A 20,951-nucleotide genomic window follows, 5' to 3' on the forward strand; every position below is an offset into this window, starting at 1 on the left:
ATGTGTTATTCTGATGTTATAAAGTTTCATGAAAGAAAACAAACATCCATCCAACCTCACAAACTTTCACATTTTTTAACTGTATCAGTAAGATAAAAATGAATCTATGAAGCATCGATTATATCATCTTATCAATAACGTAATTGTGTATACGTGTATTTAGGTGTGACACGTTTACTATTTTCCCGAAATTATATTTGTCACATTTCTGAGCATCCTGCAGACTCACACTCATATCTATCAATTGCTAGGATGGTTAAAATCTTTAAATAGATCACTGTGATAAATCTAGTACATACCTACTGAGATAAATCAAGATCATTCGGCTAAAACCAGATGACTGCTGCATGTAAGATAATATCTCACTCAAGTGCCAAAATCAGCCGTAGTAAGGAAAATCTGTTCAGGTGGGGATTCTCAGATGATTCAAACTTGGAGTGCAAGTGTAGTTGTGTTCTCCAGTCGATGAAGCACATGATGTCGTGCCTTGCGTGCTCAAAATACTGCACGCAGGAAGATTTAATGAATGCTACTGACATCGCCACTATTGTAGCAGAGTTTTAGGCTGAGACTGTGTAGGTTTGTTGGCGACACGACGAGAAGAAGTGCCAAAATGCTAAGAATTTTATTACACAGGTTGTACTTAGTACTTACGTCAAATGTTGTATATCGTCCCACACGCACGCCATCGTCTTCAAGTCCTCGGGGATCTGGACGCAGTGCCACATCTTCTCGGTGTTGTTCTTGGGCGGGATGTGCTTCATCCTCTGCGGCAAGCCGGTGCCGAATGCCATGACGTGCGCCGGGCTCGTCTCGGCGTGGATGTCGTACGCGATCTGCCTCTTGAGCACTCTTGGGCACGAGGCCTGCGTCAAAGAAATCAGGTTTAAACGTTTCCTGGCAAGATTAGATCGAAATGACAGCTATGACCTAACCAAAAAGGCACACCAATGGTGTCCAGTCGAATTCGAAATGCAATATTCGTCATTGCTTTTTCTCTTACATTGCACTTATTCTTTCTGAGCTGTTCGTTAAACTTATAAATTACCTTAATAATGTATGTATATTATATGTTATAATAAGTTAATGGCAATATTTCCGAGTATGTATTTATTGTGTTTAGGATGAAACGCTTCAAACTTACTAGGCACTCATTATTTCAGACAAAAACATAACTCTACCAAATAATCTTGTATCAATGCTTATAAGTACGTTTAAAAGTGCTATTTTGTAGTCTTGATTTTTTAAGTTTCTCTTGCAATTTTAATGGTATAGGTACTTCTTAAAAGTGGACTCACCCTCGGCACTCCGACATAGTTCGCAATGCTTTGTAGCACACAAGGCAGAATCCTGGGATCTAACACAAGACCGCGAGAAGCATGTTCATCGAACCAAACCTGTAAGCAGAAACAATATTAGCGAATGTGTAAGTTTTTTGGTAAAAATATTCTATGAAATTAATTACCTGGAAGAGATCCTCGATATCTTCTGGACGCTTGATTTCACTTTTGAATTCTACATTACCTAATCCAACCCACCAGTCATAAAATTCTTTTGATATCTGTAAAATGCATCAAGCAAAAATATTGATTCATATAGCCATGTCACTCTATTCTATTACCTACTCTATAGCACGTACTTTCTTAGTCATGATTTCAGCTTTCTTACTGAATTCATCTGATGCCGAAACTTCGAAAGCCTTTTGCTTATATTTGGACTTCCATTTAATCATATCGGTTTCAGACTCATTGCAATATAGCATGTCGAAATGTGGATTTTTCACACGCCTGTGAATTGTGCGCCTGAAATACAGAACCCAATCATGACACGAATTAAGCTTACCAGAAGTATATAAATAAACGTATTTAGTGGGCTTAAGTCGGTAAAATATTGATTTGAAATATGACTCAAGAATGCAAGATATAAGTATCTGTTCTTTAACAATACTCGTATTAAGAATTCTACCTATTGTTGAAATATAACCAGCCGGAACAAACTTTAAGTATCTTCTTCTTGTTTCAAATAAAAAGTCACTGAATAAGTCAGCATAAAAATGTTATGGAAGTAAAAGCGTGTAGAAATAATTATGATCTGGGGGCACGGCAGTGCCCCCACCAAGTCGAGCAAAAAAGCGGCACGGCCGTACCATCCTTTTCTCGAAGCAATTCAGGCCATTTTCGACCGCCTGTAACTTCGTTGTGGATAAAACTAGAAGGCTGAATTTTCATTAGCTATGCAGGCATTGTAAAGACACGGTATATTTCAAATTTCATTCAATTTGAACCAGTAGTTTAAGAATTATAACGGGTCAAAGTTTCTTAATTTTGTCACTCACTGACTGACTCACCGATCATCAAAATTCTAAGGCACTTCTAGCAGAACTAGAAGCTTCAAATTTGGAATATAAGTAGTGTTTGGTGTATGAATCAAGGAAAAGCTAAAATATTTGGGGGCACGGTAGTGCAACCGCCAAGTCGAGTAAAATTTTTCAATTTCGGTCCAGTTTTCTAGATACATAACTGCTGTCTACAAAATACAAAAAGAAATGAGATCCCATCAAAAACAATACTTGTCAAAAAAACCAAGTCTCGCAACTCAGTTGTTCTACGGTAAAAAGTTGTGAGATCCATGTAATACCAAGTCCAGGCCAGGAAATCTTTAACGTTTTACATAAATATATTGACTTGGCCATCGCATGAAAACACGTGTAAATTAAATTATTTAGTGCGATGGCCAAGTCAATAATTTATGTAAAACGTTAAAGATTTCCTGGCCTGGACTTGGTATTACATGGATCTCACAACTTTTTACCGTAGAACAACTGAGTTGCGAGACTTGGTTTTTTGACAAGTATTGTTTTTGATGGGTTATACTTACGACACCTTCCTGCTTCTAGCATGTACTTCTATGTCATCGTCAGTGTCTGCGGACTCATCCATAGTAGACGCCTCCGACGCTCTTAATCTACTGGAGTGGGTATTTTGCAATGTCTTGCTCATGACAAACTTAGAAAACGACTTTGAAAACATTCTTGAAAATGACTTCGACTTTGCAGCTTTCATTGCAGATTTGGAACGGGAGGCTTTTCTGAGCTCAGTGCTCTCGGCGACAGATGAAACGCTCCATTGGTCCGATTGCTCCTCTTGAAGGTCTTGTTCCTCTTCCACTGAGAACTCGAAGTCGCTCATGGAATACGTTTGTCGAGTTTGTATCTGTACATAGTTTTTTTACATTTTATTTATTTATTTATTTAAGGACAACCAACAAAACATACATTCACAGTTTCCTTATAAATAAATTAAGCTAAGGTGTTGCCTTAATTAAAGGTTGCCACGACATGCACCGAATGTTGGATAACAATAACGTTGCCAAAGTGACAGAATGCAAAACAATAAATTATTAACTAACCGTCGGAGTATACAATTCAGAAATTTGTTTTTTGAATTTACGTAGCGAAGATGACATATCAACGCTGGCCCCGGATGAACGTGACAGGTTGCTATAGGTTTTAGATCCTAACTTCATCTATACAGTGTGAGTCACGTTAAAGTGTACATATGAAAATAGATGAAACTAGACCTATTTTTATCGACAAAAAAGAGGTCAAAAATTTTTTGAGTTTTTTTTTAATTTTTTATAGAATTTTTTTTCTTCAAATTCTTATTGTAAAGAAAACGTAATAACTTTTAAACTAAGCGGTATATCCTGATAAAATAAAAACAGTAATAATGCTAAATAACAGGCGATACTAAAAAAATACATAAAATACACAAAAAAGGTCAACAAATAATAAAAAATGATACTTTTTGAAAAAAATCTACTTTTAATTCGTGTTTTTTTGGTTATTTGATAAATTTCTCCAAAAAATGCCCCTATAACCGGTGGTTTTTATTACTTTGTATTATTCTCTATAGTATTACCTTCGTAAAACCAAAAATCGCCTGTCTCTATGCCTATCACAACGTTTGCAATGGTCGTTTGAAATAAGCCTCTCCGGGCGCGCCGTTCAACGCTTCGTTAACAACGAAACTGAAAATGGCTCTAGATTTGTATTTTTGATAAAGACAAGTTAGATTTCAAATAAAAACAAAAGATTTCGAAGTAAAATAAGCATTTTAGTTAAAATTAAAATTGTCTCTACCTGTAGCGGAGAATAATGTTGTGGCAGGCCTTTGTTCAAACGATCATAGCAAATGTTGTGATAGGGATAGAGACATGCGATTTTTGGTTTTACAAAGGTGATACGATAGAGAATAATACAAAGTAATAAAAACCACCTATTATAGGGGCATTTTTTGGAGAAATTTATCAAATAACCAAAAAAACACGAATTTAAAAGCAGATTTTTTTCAAAAAGTATCATTTTTTATTATTTGTTGGCCTTTTTTGTGTATTTTATGTATTTTTTTAGTATCGCCTATTATTTAGCAATATTACTGTTTTTATTTTATCAGGATATACCGCTTAGTTTAAAAGTTATTACGTTTTCTTTACAATAAGTAATTGGAAGAAAAAAAATTCTATAAAAAATTTAAAAAAAATCTCAAAAAATTTTTGACCTCTTTTTTGTCGATAAAAATAGGTCTAGTTTCATCTATTTTCATATGTACACTTTAACGTGACTCACACTGTATAAGTTAGTCCAATTAGGTATCGTGTATGAGTAAGTAGGTAGTAGTAAGTAGAGATGGGTTATACTAGGTAAATTTGATACTAGGTGCACCTATTNTCATCTCTAGTAGTAAGTACTATTATCATCGTAACATCATCATCGTAGTATATTTGCAATACTTACGTATCTTATATTTTATGATGTAATTTATTATTCTTTTTTATTTTATCTTTGTTCTGGCATACAATAAAAAGAAAAAAGATGAGTCTTAGAATAATTGTAAAAGTTTAACTTAATTATTATAAATAAATAAATAAATAAATAAATAAATCTTTGGACAATTTCACACAGCGCCAGCTAGCCCCAAAGTAAGCAACTTAATGCTTGTGTTATGGGTGCTAGCTTGACGGATACACTACTTATATACATTTTTTTTTAAATACATACATATTATACATAGTAACACCCAGACCCGTCACAGAAATTAAAATTCATCATTTCAATTTCTGCCCGGCCGGGAATCGAACCCGGGACCTCTCGGCATAGTAGTCCGTTCTGAACCACTACACCAAACGGCCGACAGACATTATCAGGAGAATGAACCTACATAGAAAAACCTATTTACCATTGAGGGTACATCATAACGGTCATTCTCACGATCAGGCGTTCTCAGCCTAATTACCATATCATTTTTTAAATTTGGCTTAATTGACTTAAATGCATTTAAATATAAAACACATGAAAAGTACGAATTTAACAATCGTAAAGGCGTCAAATTATTCAAAGCGGTTTTCGCGTAAATGAGATCCAAAAATTTTATGGTCACGGTAATTAGATAAGGCTAATACTTAACCTAACGGTAATTAGAAAAGAATGTAAAATAGCAAAAAAACAACATATTGCATTGATAAATTTGTATACAAATAAATATTAATATAATCTGTATTAATATTTAAGATCCAAATGTACCAACATGATGCAATAAACATATATGACTATGACTATAGCGTCATAAAAAACGCAGTAGGTACACTTAATAAACCCTTTGCAAAAAGAAAAACACTAAGTAATTTATATTATTTATTGTATCAAGATATTTTCAGTATACTGCAAGAATCGAGGCTATAACAGGAACACTTAGTTTCAGCAAGAAGGGGGATACGTGTCACATTTCAAATTAGAGCATTTAGCTGAATCAGAATCTTAATCATAATTTATTTGATTTAAATGTGGTATAAACGATTTAACGTACAGATAATATAATTAATGGATCAGGAGGTCTCACGAATTAGACTTTTCGGATATGCATATATCGAAAAAGTAATTAATGATATAAGTGATTTTTCCTCTTTTTAATCAATCTGCGATCAGCCATCAGCCATTATCAGATTAAATTGAATTTATAATAATGACAGTTCCAGCTCTGCATATCCCATGATTTGTCACCTCGATTCTTTTACAACAAAATGCTATTCGCTTTCTCCTGAGCCTGAATGCAGAATTCTCAGATAGAGACAAATGCAGCAAATAGATTTCATGACGGTCTAGTCTTTGTTTGTAAGCTTTACAGGAATTTTCTACACCCTCTTTGACGTTTGGTATCACTTCAGTGGACTTTGTAAACCAAGGTGCATAGCTCAAGATTTTTAATACTTTATTTTGAAAACGTTAAAGTATTTCTACATTTGCGAGGCTAAGTCGATGCCATATGTCTACATGGGTCTTAGGATGCATTTGTATATAGTTTGTTCTCCAAGCTTCTTCTGCCCAGTATCCATTGTATATCATGAAGTCTTTTCTATGCATAACAAATCAGTTAGGATGCAGTCTAGGATGGTACAAAGTGCCTATACACTCTTGTCTTGAAAAGTCTCATTGTCTGTTGATTTGTTCCCTTTTGTTCTTAATGTGATCACGCCAGGTAAGTGTTAATGTTGGACAATCTCATCTTCTTAGGACAAAGGTAATATGGATAGATTTTAATGGTATTATATTAGAATTAATTAATGATTTAACATGTAAATATCAATGATATTAATAGTAAAAATAAGTGTCTGGTACGAGACATGTTTCACGCAGGGGTGACATCTCCTGGCCATCAAGAAGCCCCGATTTCACTCCAGCTAACTTATTTTTGTGGGGTTACCTTAGGGGTTAAAATATACTCTAAAATCCAACAACCATGCAGCAACTGAAGCTGAACATTCGTCATGGAATCGAATCTATTTCAAGGTTACTCTAACGATAGCTTTTCAAAATTTTGATGTCAGATTGGAAGAAAAGTCCGTAAAGTTGTTATGAGAAAGTCTAGGTATATTTCATATTTTATCATCAAACTTATTCAATCGTGAGTGCTATTTGTAGGTAATAATTTCATACAACGGTGATTATAAATATATGGTAATTAGTACATGGAAATTATAAAACGATAGTTTTTTTTTCAAAATTTCCAAAATCTGCAGCGTATGCAAATACTGTCTTACTACAACGTATGAAGGCCAAAGTACTGATTCTATTTAAATTAACAACGTGGATCTACCTTCAAAAATCGAATATAAAAATAAGGACATGGTAAATAGAAAAATTGAAAACCAAAGAAATGGTAATTATACTCTTACGCAATTCATCGACGGTACGCCAACGCAATAGACGTCTACTTGCTAACAGGTCTTAGAACTAACTAAGGGCTCGCGCCGCGCGTGTAAATGATGTGTCAAATATTATTATTTAGGCTTGTGTGCCCAAAAACAGAAAACGTCACGGGAATTAGGACTTTCGCTCGGACAAGCAGTTTTTTAATTCAATTATTTACAGAATGGTTCTATTGAATAGATATTTTGCTATGCATAAGACAATCTTTTGTATTCTTTAAAATGTTGAATGGAGTGAACCAAATCCATACGACATAAAAATTACAGCCAACTTTTAACATTAAGTCGGTGTGCGGACGCGTAACGGTAATTAGAGAACCGAGGTTTATGAAATTAATTAAGTGACAAATACTTAAAATAGAGGCCTATGACTTAATGCACAACTGGATAGGGTTGTTAAGTAACATATAAAAATACTTGCATGTCTCTAATTTGTCATTTTTAACGATTTAACAGCCCGGACACGCAAAAACTAGCTCATCTGAGAATGGCCGATAAAATACTTATTTTAACTTTGTGATTATGGACATCATATTATGATGCATGTCCCATTCACCACCGAAATCACGAAAATAACAGAAAGAAAGAGACACCAATTAGGTAATATCATTAAAAATAAAGCCCTTGAAAGAAAGCAATCCCACCTACCCACAACAGGAAAAATACATCTTGCTTCCAATAAATTGGAAGAACTGAAAATAAATTGTTTTGTGAATTGGTTGTTTTCCTTCGTAATAATGCGTGGAAATAGAGCGATTATTATTTTTCATGAAATAGCTTAGTTCATTTTTGGACTGATTTAGGTATACGTAGAATTTTGATATATTAATTTGGTATCTATTAAATACCCTTCTACGTATCCAATAGATAGTAGATAAAATAATCGTAAATAGTTAGTGAAAGTTAACAAGATTGATGTAAATACTAACATTAATAAATCATTCAATGATGTTATTGATAAAGTGTGCACCAAAATAAAACATTGTTATCCCAACTGAATGCAATCATCATCAAGTAGGTGAAGTGCAAAATAATGTCATTACATGATTTATGATGTTGATATGAGTGAGATAGGACTGGATATTGATGGTATGGATTTGGAATATCGGTCACTACAAGATTTAAAAATCTTGAATTTTAGGTATTATGTCAATGTCTGAATTCCTTAGGTGTGGCTAGAATGTTACTTGTGATAAAAACATTTAGAAAGAAGAACGGTCATCTGTGACCCAGGCCCGACAGAAACGAGACATACCTCAATTTTTTTGTCATGTCTTAATTAGTTAAATTATATATTTTTTATATTCGAAATCTATGTATAACACCAAAATATTACCCTTTGTTTTTGTTCAGGCGTTATACAAAAACTAATACAAAATGCCTATTTATCACTAAAATTGGTAAATGTATGTACCTAAATGTCTATTACAGCTGCTATGGAATGTATCTAGGTGACCTGCAGATACAGCCGGATTATACAGGGTGGAAACGAGAAGTTACAAAATCCAAAAATTCAATGTTACCAGCTTCCATAATCTGTAACCTATTATTGGTACCATTTGAAAGAGCTCGTGAAGCACTTTCAGAAAAAGTAACTAGTTTTTCGATATCTTGTATAGTTTAGAAATAATCGAGTGAGATCACTTATCGTTCCATATGTATAACCACCCTGTATAATCCGGCTGTATCTCCAGGTCACCTAGATACATTCCATAGCAGCTGTAATAGACATTTAGGTACATACATTTACCAATTTTGGTGATAAATAGGCATTTTGTATTAGTTTTTGTATAACGCCTGAACAAAAACAAAGGGTAATATTTTGGTGTTATACATAGATTTCGAATATAAAAAATATATAATTTAACTAATTAAGACATGACAAAAAAACTGAGGTATGTCTCGTTTCTGTCGGGTCTGGGTTTTTTTTTGTTTGGGGCGTGACCGTTCTTCTTTGTACATAATATAATAAAGACAAGTAGTGATCGATTTATCTTATGAGAACAGTTTCACAATTTATTGAAGGATGTTTTCAGATAGAAATATGTATGTCTGTAGTCCGTTGTACGTAGGTACGGTAGTCAGTATGGATTATTCAGGCAAAGTGTGCGAAGACATTTTTGCAATTATATTCATGTTATTTTTTCATACCTGTGAGGTGGACATTGCTTTGTAAAACTGCTCAGATGGTACAAGCGACGTGATGTCCGACTGGGGATCATACTTGGAGGCTTCCAGCGGCAAGTTGAAAATCTTCGCGATCCGGTGGAAGATGACCGGGCCCACCAGCTCGCGGACAGTATCGCACTGCGATTCCCAAAACTGAAAAAATAAAAAATAATTAAAATGGAGAGATAGAGGCCTATTTATATTACTTTAACGTCGGAAATGAAGACTTTTTAATGTTCGTATACAGGGTGTTAGGTAAATGGGTATATGAGCCGACACTAGCCCATGTTAACATGGTCATATAAATGGTATGGTGAAGTCAGAAATTTGATATCATCATTTTAATTTTTTTAATTTTCATACAAAATAAATTTTATAAAATCCTATTTGTATGCAAATTAAAATAATTAAAATGAAGATATCAATTTTCTGACTTCACCATACCATTTATATGACCATGTTAACATGGGCTAGTGTCGGCTCATATACCCATTTACCTAACACCCTGTATATCACACTAGCTTTTGCCCGCGGCTTCACCCGCGTGAAATTTAATATGTCACAAATTGTCATAAATTATAGCCTATATGTTATTCTGGGTTATAAACAATAATGCTGTAAAGTTTTATCAGAATCCGTTCAGTAGTTTTTGCGTGAAAGAGTAACAAACATCCAGACATCCAAACGTTTGAATTTATAATATTACTAGCTTTCCGCCCGCGGCTTCGCCCGCGTGGAATTTTGTCTGTCACAGAAAAACTTTATCGCGCGCGTCCCTGTTTCAAAAACCGGGATAAAAACTATCCTATGTTCTTTCCCGGGACTCAAACTATCTCTATGCCAAATTTCATCAAAATCGGTTGCGAGGTTTAAGCGGGAAAGCGTAACAGACAGACAGACAGACAGACAGACAGACAGACAGACAGACAGAGTTACTTTCGCATTATAATATTAGTTGGGATTGGGATAAGTAGGATAGTAGGATCATAATACGACCTATACTTATTCCGCTTTTTCACGATTCAAAATCGTTACTTACTACGCGATGGACGCGTGTCTGTGATTTATAAATTAGTGCTCTTCACATCATTAGTCGTGCGCAAGAATCAAACTCGCCACTACAGCTGTCCTGGCTTGGACATTATCTAAACAACTGCCTAAATTAAAAGTAAGTATTAAAGGACAATGACCAAAAGTGGTCCAAATGTCCACCACCAATGAGACCTATATTGGCTTATAGTCCATTAAATAGAGATTAACTTTCAGTATGGGACGAAAAAAAAATAAGCTGTCAGTAAAAAGTTATGACTGTTTAAAAAGTTGTAGTAGTTTACGTGCTAATCTCAGGAACTACTGGTCCGATGTGAAAAATTCTTTTTGATATAGATAAATCAAGGATGGGTTTAGAATAAATAACATCACCCTACAACCAATAGGGGCGGAACAGTAAAGACAAATGTTGTAAAAATGGGAAATATTATTCAAACAATTTTCACGCGTACAAAGTCGTAGGCACAGCTAGTATAACATTTAATAAAATTCATCTATAACCCCGCGCCACATGCGACATTACATAACATGCGTAGATTAGTCCAAAATGTGCAATGGATAGAATGATATCAAGAACATTTTTCGGATGAAAAGGTAAAAAACAGACTTTTCATTGAGTCATAACTTTTTACTGACAGCATATTTTTGATTGCGGTTTGGCTATAATGAATCAGTATTTAGAAGACTATTTTACTACATAGGTCTCGTTAGTGGTGGACATTTGGACCACACTCCACTCCACGTATGTATGTAGACTAGTGTAGAGTATGAAAGCTTCGTTATTATTTTGCCAATCAACATGTTGTACTTACTTAATGCTAAGAGTATCAATTAGTAAATTATGGGTTAACAATGTACCGCGTCATCCTTGTAAGACAACTCCAAGTCGCGAATGACTTTCTTCCAATGTTGCTTGACGGAGGCCTCGTTTTGCTCGTAGCGAGACGGAGTTATGACCCTTATGTTCCGCGGCTTGTCCCAGTTCTTAATGAGGGGCCGTTTCCCGCAAGGCATGACTACAAATTGTAATCGTTGTTATTGTAGATATAACTAATATAAATGTTCCCTAAAATTCGTATCAAGTTTAGATTGTTTGTCAGAAGTTAAAATGCTGACACAAATATTGACTTTTATGCTTTATTTTTCTATCTTGTACCTATCAGAGGATTTAAATACAAACTTTGTCCACTTTTCAAACTTCTCTTCAGTTTTCTTAATTTTTTTATGTTTAATAATTGCGAAAATTAGCGACTATTATTGCCTTACTTGATTCAATATTCTCCACACCTAAAAAAATTGTGAAAAAATAAATTAAACGCCATCTGTATAATTTTCAGGAACCAATACTCTATGCAAGGTTTTTGAAAGATTCTTTAGTAGCGCCATCTAGTAAAGCTGTCGAATACTACGTGCCTTCAACGTCCCTTCGCGTGTTCCAACGGGGAAAATGGAAAGCAGTGAAAATCTTTCAGCCTGAATTACACTTTTCACACTAGATGGCGTTATGAGTCCTAAATTTTCATGACCCTTAATGTTAGCAAATGAAACACGTAATCGGTGTGCAGACGATTTCACTTAAAAGTAATTAAAAATTTATAACTGGGTAATAAATTAGAAAATGGCATTGCGTTTATACGTTTTCACTTTCTTTCCGCTATATACTTTAATTACGTTTTGCTTTAATAAACTTTATTAGTGCACTAAATAATTACCGCCTGTTGCTGTTTGTCCGCGGCTTTGCTCGCTTGGAATTGTTTTAGATTTTTTTATTATGAAATAATTAATCATCAAAGAGGTTAATACATGTAAATAAATGTATTAACTAACACGAGAAAGCCAAAATATCCTACTTTATCTTGGTGGTTTTGGTCGTACCTATGTTAAGAATAGTTAAGTATGCAGTCAGGACAAACTATTTAATTGTAGGTAGGTATATTAATTAATTATTAAAAGTTATTAGACCGTGCTATTTATAATATAAGCCTGAGTATCACAGGTGAAGTATAGTAGTGTGTTTAGAGCACTTTACACCTATTATTTATTTTGAAAAACTTGATTACCTACTTACTAGGGCCTGATAGAACAATAAAGTAAATCAAAAACGTTTTAAGTATCTTTATTTCACTTGAATAATACAAAATATACCTACTTAACTTAGTCACAGCCATGGTTAATACTAATAAGTTACATTATAATATGCAATAAAATAGCGTAATGGTAACAATATTAGGTAAGTAGTCAGTTAATTTGCTATTCTTTCTATTTATTTTCCAAGTCGTTCTGCTTCTTCGAATGTATCGGGCACTTTCAGACCTCGTGTTTCAGGTTGCGTTAACACTAACAAGCCTGATATGACCGCCATGCCACCGAACATGGTCGAGGGGATGCCGCTCCAGTACACCATCAGAGGCGGAGTCAATGGAGAAATCACGGACCCGATGCGGCCCAGCATCGACGAGAACCCCAAGAACGAGTGCCGGTGCCTCGTCGGGTACAACTCCGCCGTATACAAATACACCGACGTCATCACCAACCCAATAAAATACTTGCCAGTCAAAAACAAAAACAACGACAACCCAGTCATATTATTAGGCGTAAAAGCAAACCCTAAACAACAAAGACCGCACAGCATATACCCCAAAAACAAAGTGGTCCTCCTTCCTATTTTGTCCAACACTAACACAGCTGTCCAGAAACCCGGTATCTCAATCGCGGCCGTTGCTATGTAATTCAAGTACATGTTACCTGATAAACTGACAGAATTTATTGATAAACCATAATAAATGAACGTCGTCGTGATCCATAAAATTGGTGTCGTACAACATCTGCGCAACATAACGGGCGATTTTATAACTCTGAAGAAAAGATTTTCATTTGTTTGTTTTGTATTTTTGGCTGCTTCGATTTGGTTGGGGATGGCATTTAACAGATACTCCATGGCAGATTCTGAAATTATTTTGCCATTTTGCCGAGCGGCACGTTCTAGTGTGTTTTTTGCTCTCTCTTTTTTACCTTTGCTGAGTAGCCACCTAGGGCTTTCGGTGATGAGCCACCGATACGAGACTAAGAGGAATATAGGCGTAAACAAAACTAGGCTTAAATGCCGCCACTCATGCACAAGGAGTGCAATAACACCCAATAAAACTTGTCCGAGAGCAAACACTGAAGACATTGTTGCACTCGTCATTACTCGGTATTTGGGGCCAACTAATTCAGTAGCCAATATGTAAGCTGCGCTGAACGCACCGCCACCTATAGCGGTATGCATAAATTGTAGCGCTGCATACATCGTATAGTTCACAGAGAAAGACCGAACCACGCCAACCAGTGCTACATTGAACGAAAAGAAAATAACAGAAGCTCGTCGTCCGAAGTGGTCCGATATAAATCCTGCTAGAGGTAGCGCAATCATTGCGCCCATGCTATTCAGCGTTCCTGACAAAGCCCTTAACCATTCGTTACATTCCAAATTGAAGTCATAAACCACAGAGTTCTTTCTTTCGTAAACGAAAGTCTCACAAGCTATTACGACGCTTTTATTGAACAGGTTCACTGGGCAGATTTCATTATTTTCAACGTTTTCTTGATCCGTTACGTTGCCGTATCGCTTACAGTCCTCGAATCCAGATGATGTTGAAGGTATTGCAAAGCTAATCCAGTCTGGTGAATATTCTGGGTTAGGTCCATCGCACTCAGGTATAGCACACCTGTGTGGTAGTTTGGATGCGGAAAATATGTATTCTCCAGCCATAAATGCCGATATCGCCGCGGGAACAAACAAGAAGAGCAGGTTAATGATTTGGAATTTCCCGAATTGACCCAATTCATTGTTTAAAACCACTTCAAAGTCTGTTTTCGATTCACTACTTCTTGTAGACACCATGATGTAACGATTATTGTTATTATGGGGAACTGATTTCTATTATTTATTATACTAAATTGTCATAACTAATGAACAATCTTTCTCTTTGCAGTCACTACGATATAATAATAAAATATTTGATCTACAGATATATTATAACAAACTGTTCGGAGTAAAAACTCTTATCTATTGTTTTACGACATCAACGATAGCGGTCTCGTATCTACATTATTTTGTTAGAAGCACGACTTCTTAAATGTAGGTGAATATGATAAGATCTGCAAGGTTCCTACCTACTTGTTTATAAAATCATCACAATTCAAGGTGAAGATAAATACCGTACATGTAAAATATTGTCATTGACTCTCTTAATCATCTGCTCTTCATTTTATTTTATTTTATTTTTCAAATTTTGAGTGACATCTAGATATTTTTAACCTCCTAACTGTACTATTATCAGAAAGGTATTAACAATGTCGTGAGATATGGTGTGTCATGATGATAGATAAGATAAGCATGATAAAAAAAACTCTATCAAAGTAATATGTACGACTAATACCTAATTGGGTAGTTGAGCCGGCAATCAATCATCATCATTTCAGTTTTTGGCAGTTTTATTCAGCCACTATTAGCTAGCTTCATGAGGTCATCAGTCCATCGAGCAGATTAAAAATCAATCCACAATACTTTTCTTATTTACTTAACACTTAAGTATTGTTGTAGTGGCTTTGAATTGTTACCATTAAGCATTCGTAATTGTTCATGTATTCGTAAATGTTAATTTAATTCGTAGATGTTAACTAGTATTAAATAATTGTAACTTTGCTACACTCTTTCAGGGTCAATGTATAAATGCATGTATATACATGTATGTGCTGAATATGTTATTGCAAATGAATAAATAAATAAATAAATTATTGGGTAGTGATGTCACTTACTACCTGGCGGGCTGGCGCTGCTGGGTAATTAAATATATTTTACGTATTTTACAACTTTTTATTACTTTTGATACGAGTAATATGTAGTATCAAGATAAAAATACGTTTGTTGATTTTCCTTACCTATATGAGAAATAATACGATTAATTTATTTATTCACATTGTACTAATTTAATTTACAGTTTAAAAAACATATGACCCGTCATGAACAATGCTAATGCCTACAGTTAATCCAAAAATAAAAGCGCATTGACAATTTTAAATTTCGATTTTTCTTCAACTCGTATCAGCCAGCTCCGACAAGCGGCGCCTGATGTGGTCGATCGGCGCGGGCGCCTCGCCGGGCGTCGCAGGCGGCGAGCCGGGCCGCGCCTCGAACGTCAGCCGCGCCTCAAGCACCGCCGGATCGAACAGGCCCAGGCTGCTCAGGTACGGAGCCCGCCGGTATTCTGGGTGCTCGATCATCCAGCGGCAATATTCCTTTACGCTCCTAAACGATAACAAGATCTTTACTATTTTAAAAAGTTTTAAGTAAGAGTAGAAATCATAAAGGGATAAAACAAAAGCGTAGGTAAAGAAAGTAAAGAGAGGTATGTAGTTTTATTAGGTACTACATTTTCTTCCTCTCAGATTTATTTTCCATGTAGTAACGATTCAACACGGGAGAACACTTACTTGAAAGTCTACGTCATAAAGGCAGTGCGTTTGAATGGAATGTAATAAGAAAACGTGTGGTTTTCTTCGCCTTGTTGTTGCTACCTCTAACAGAGACCACGTGATTTCGCCCACATTTTTTCATTAGGGAGTTGAGTAAAATCCATTACAATAATGTTGCGGAAACACAATGCATAAAGTACCTTAGGTTTGTGATGCCCTCCCAAACAGTCTTCAGAGTGACCAGATCACGAGGCACATGGCGCGCTGACCGCCACAAATTATTGGTATCGTTCGTAGGAGCCCGCCAGCGGTCCTGACGAGGCAGACTTCTCCCAAATGCTGAGATTTTATCAGGACGATGCTCAGCCTCGATATCTTTAGATATCTCACGTTCTAAAGCTGCATATCGGGCTTTCTATAAATATAATAAAATTAATTGTAAATTGTAACTGCTCCAGTAACTTGATGACATCATAATTTGATTTCAATGAAGGGTTAACTTATCAAACAATAATCTTATTTTTTATTTCATTAACTCAATCAATACCTCTGGATATCCTGTAACATTGGCGATTTTTTCTTCGACACACGGTAGTTCCCTGGTCACCACGCGAAGGCCCCGCGCTACGTGAGTGTCGAACTCAATCTTTAAACGAAAATATAACAGTCATATTAGTTTAAATTAAACAGTTGACCTACAATTTTAGCTAGAACTTATGCAATATATAAAACTCCACAAAATAATATGGTCAAAGAATGACAATAGACAGACATACTTGAAAAAGCTCTTTAATAGCTTGAGGTGTGAATAGACGTGACTGCTGGTCACCTCCCATTTCTTTTATGTATTTGCAGAAGTCTGAAGCAATCTGAAACAATCATGCCGATTACAAAGAATTCTTAATTTTGGTGTACGCTTTTATGAAAAGTTATTGACGACTAGCTTTCCGCCCGCGGCTTCGCCCGCGTGGAATTTTGTCTGTCACAGAAAAACTTTATCGCGCGCGTCCCTGTTTCAAAAACCGGGATAAAACTATCCTATGTTCTTTCCCGGGACTCAAACTATCTCTATGCCAAATTTCATCAAAATCGGTTGCGAGGTTTAAGCGGGAAAGCGTAACAGACAGACAGACAGACAGACAGACAGACAGACAGACAGAGTTACTTTCGCATTTATAATATTAGTTGGGATTTGTTGCGTTTAATTTTCAGGTATGTTGAAGCGATTAGTGTGAAACATTTACCCTTTCAGTTAGATCGTCGGCTTTCCTTATGAGACTTTTTTCCTCCTCCTTCTCAGGCTGCAGGTAGCGCGTGGCCCACGTCACCTGCTCTCGCACAGGCTTGTTCAGTAGCTCCTGGTGTATGTTTAACTTCTCTTCGTCATCGCTAGATTAAAATAAGGGCAACCGTATTGAAAGTGAAATAAAAATATCAGATGTATTCAGCACATTTTTTTGGGTGATAATTTGTGAAAACCAGAGGAATTCAGACAAAAAGTAATTATTATAACCCAGAGGAAACGGGTTATTCTCACCTTGGGCAGTACTCAACGTCGGTGTCAGAATCCATTTCTCTTTCAATGTAGAGACTCTTTCTGGTCGAGACTAGCGGCTCTTTAAGTGACAGTCTCATCGGTTTTACTGTAAAAATGATATTCCATTAAAATATATTATAATTAATACACCCTATGTATTTATTTAGGAATGTGTACTTACGTTGTGGACCCACAACTTCACCCTGATCCAAATTAACAATTGGAATGTCTAAAATATTGCATACTTTTTCGTAAGTTTGTGTTGGCAAAACTTTTGCCAAACGTTTACTTTCTTCGATCTGTGGAAAATAATATAAAATATTATGTAAGTATAATTTTCGTTGAAATATTCATAAAATATAAATACTTACACTTTCAGAAGCAGTTGCGTCAATGTCGTTGAAAATACTTTTCCAGTATTCTTTATTACTGTGTATAGCTTCGTAAGTTCCATATTTCGATGGATTGACCACCATAATTTTGCGCGGCTTTTTTCCAGTTTTCTTCTTCAGAAGACGGACGTCACGTATATCCATGGTGTTATTTGCTGGCTTGCACACGTTGGTATTTAGTAGAATGAAAACTAATACTGCTTATAAAGCAAAACACGGGGGCTATGCTTGGTATTGTAGACTTAATTATCACATAGAAACGACTTCTTCCCGGATAACTTTGAAAAAGGAGTAGTTTAGTTTAATTATTTGTATTTTTACTTAATACTTGAACTTGCTTTCAAGAGTATAAATATTCAGTAGAACTGAATCGCATGCCCATATTTGACCATATGTTTTCTTTAGGTTTCTTGAAGTTTTGAGAGGTTTTCAAAGGATTTATTGCTATTGCGTAATAAAAATGTTAAACTGGTGATTAAGTCAAGCTTCACTATATTAGAGCACTCTATTGTGTGTTGGAATGCAGTTCAAAACAGCAAAATATCGAGTCTTTACATTTTTAGGTCTATGGTTTGTTAAAGACGCGCACCGTTGCCATGGCGACGACTGCAGGTCGCGGCCAGCACAAAAAGATTCCTTTATGACTTGTTGGAGTAAGAAAATAATAACGCTGTGTTACGAGAACAAAGTGCACGAGAACTTTATCTCTATGCCTAATAAAATGCTAATTACAAAGTATAGAAATGTTACAGGAAATGTATGAATTCTAGGAATTGTATACTATTCCTAGGAAATGTATACAATTCCGAAGCTATTTAGGAAATTTATAAAATATTGCTTCAGAGATTTTTTAATACGCACATATCCTAGGACATGTATACATTTCCTAGGAATTTTATAGAATTCCAATATTGTATTAGGAAATGTATAAAACTAAGCGGCACAAGCGCGGTCGTGTGATCGGGTGCCCCTCAGTACGCCTAAAATTTCCATTAGCCAAACCACATTGCCCGATAGGTACTTTTAACTCACAACTATAATTGTTTAGCCTGAAAGTTGTTTTCGCACTATTATACTTTGGCTGAAAAAAATATTTGCCTATTGGCATACCTTTCTTTCGGCATCACGCATATTACGCTGAAGTATTGGAAAACCCTAATTTTAACATCTCTTTTATTAAACTATTATTGGCATGAACGTTTTAGTACTCCTGTAGCTGGATAACAAAGTCTCGGTTAGGTTAGGTTAGACTTGCGACCTTACACATAGGTACACAGCGGCCGCGGCGCGGTAGCGCCATTTAAGTTTCGGAGAAAAAAAAGAAATCTTAATTACATTTCCGATTGCTGTTTAGGAAATGTGTAAATTTCCTAGGAAATGTGTCTAATATAATTTACATCACACATTTCCGGGTGATTTTAGGACTTATACACAAATCCTAGGAATTGTATAAAATGACGGATTTCATACATTTCCTGTAACAGAAATACAACTTAGTTTTAACTTTGATTCAAAGTTCTTCAAGGTCCTGTATTATTTACAAAATAACTATTCTAAACTTTTCTGATCAAATCACAATAACAGAGTAGATTTATGAAGAAAGCTGCTGATATTTATAGACATAATAAATGATGAAAGCTTATCTTTTGCAAAGTTTTCCGTTTCCAAGGATAGATAATGTTGTTAGCTTGAAGTTTGATCAATACGTGCTAAAGGCATTAAAATATTGTATTTTTCCCGTGAATGGTTAGTTATGACTATAGTCATCATCTGCACACAAACATTTAACCATAGTTTCACTCGCTACTTTGGAGTTATCTAAAACTTGGTCATTAAAAATATGGTCATGAAGCTCTATCGACATGTAAAGGACAATATCTGTACCTCTAGTAGGAAAAACTTTCGAGTTCGTTTCGTTGCGTATTCAAAGTGTCATCGAAAAATTTTGTATGAAAAATTAAACAGCGCCCCCTATATTATAGCCGCCCTAGGGGGCGCTGTTTAATTTTTCATACAAAATTTTTCGATGACACTTTGAATACGCAACGAAACGAACTCGAAAGTTTTTCCTACTAGAGGTACTGTTCATACATAAATAAAACTTCCATCGTAACAAGCATAATAGTTAGTTCATTTCATTTTAAAATACACGAAAAGGCGGATAAACTCTTCGGAGTGAAGTAAGTTTATTCAGACGGTGCAGTTGTGTCAGATTTCACGGGAACCGACGCATAACACAATATTATGGAATAGCGAACCGTCAAGTTAGCATAACACTGTTTAACTTTGCCCTGTGATAACAGTTGGACGACGGTGGGTGAGCGAGCGGGGAAGAAAAACCGCTTATAATAGAGGTGTAATAAAAGAAATTGAAAAGATGTCCTTGTAAAACTTTTTCTGTAAATCTTAGAGGTTTTGGTGGACACTTGGCCTTAGATTGCTTTAAAATCAATTACAGCTTCTACTAAATTGCTATCGTATCTACTAAGAAGCATAACAGTAAAGAAAGTTAAGTTCTTTCTGGAAAACAAAAAAGTTCAGCTTAAGATAAAGCATGTTAGTCAATCAGCTAGGGAGAGTTATGGAAGTTTTAATAGTACTTAGTTTGGGACTAGAAGCGTAGTGTAAAATGTCCAAGGATATTTATTATTTATTATTATTACTTTAGTAAGTTACCTACTGTTTAATTATTTTTACGTTAGGTTCTAAGCAAAGTAAAACAAGAATACAGAAGAAAAGTACACACCTACAAAAAGTTACACCTTCTACTTCTAAAACGCTATCGCGTATGCACTGTGGCTCGTCCATAATAAAACAGAATGAGCGGTAATTCCTTATACCTACAATTGAATAAGCTGTTATTTTTGTTAGTACCTACTGCTTTTATTTCATGCTGATTTCAACAAACATAAAGTAAACTTATGCGGTTATAAAATTTTAAGTTGGAGACAGATTGAACCGTTTGTCGATTAATAAACTAAAATTAAAGAGGATAGTAATTTAAAAACGTTTAATGTATCCTACTATCCTACTAATATTACGAGTATAAATGCGAAAGTTTGTGTGGATGTCTGAATGTTTGT

General features: G+C 35.3%; 3 protein-coding genes across 3 annotated transcripts; all 3 read right to left on the reverse strand.

Moving 5' to 3' along the window:
* Positions 1–782: 782 nt before the first annotated feature.
* Positions 783–11,508, reverse strand: LOC114365090 (uncharacterized). The gene is made up of 6 exons (XM_028321557.1): positions 11,341–11,508; positions 9,415–9,585; positions 2,878–3,212; positions 1,640–1,802; positions 1,299–1,561; positions 783–866 (listed from the first exon to the last, which is right to left on the reverse strand). Exons 1-5 carry the CDS (start codon positions 11,494–11,496, stop codon positions 1,358–1,360), a joined length of 1,029 nt encoding a protein of 342 aa, XP_028177358.1. The 5' UTR covers positions 11,497–11,508; the 3' UTR covers positions 783–866; positions 1,299–1,357.
* A 1,116-nt stretch (positions 11,509–12,624) lies between these two features.
* LOC114365105 (organic cation transporter protein) lies at positions 12,625–14,508 on the reverse strand. Its single transcript, XM_028321578.1, has one exon. It carries the CDS (start codon positions 14,363–14,365, stop codon positions 12,746–12,748), a length of 1,620 nt encoding a protein of 539 aa, XP_028177379.1. The 5' UTR covers positions 14,366–14,508; the 3' UTR covers positions 12,625–12,745.
* Positions 14,509–15,453: 945 nt separating this feature from the next.
* LOC114365096 (uncharacterized) lies at positions 15,454–18,041 on the reverse strand. Its single transcript, XM_028321566.1, has 8 exons — positions 17,848–18,041; positions 17,658–17,775; positions 17,477–17,582; positions 17,184–17,328; positions 16,716–16,808; positions 16,487–16,585; positions 16,140–16,354; positions 15,454–15,772 (listed from the first exon to the last, which is right to left on the reverse strand). The coding sequence occupies exons 1-8, from the start codon at positions 18,010–18,012 to the stop codon at positions 15,559–15,561; spliced, it is 1,155 nt and encodes a 384-aa protein (XP_028177367.1). The 5' UTR covers positions 18,013–18,041; the 3' UTR covers positions 15,454–15,558.
* Between the last annotated feature and the right edge of the window lie 2,910 nt (positions 18,042–20,951).

Source organism: Ostrinia furnacalis, unplaced genomic scaffold, assembly GCF_004193835.3.
Source record: "Ostrinia furnacalis isolate ACB-3 unplaced genomic scaffold, ASM419383v2 OfSCF7554, whole genome shotgun sequence".
Classification (NCBI taxonomy): domain Eukaryota; kingdom Metazoa; phylum Arthropoda; class Insecta; order Lepidoptera; family Crambidae; genus Ostrinia; species Ostrinia furnacalis.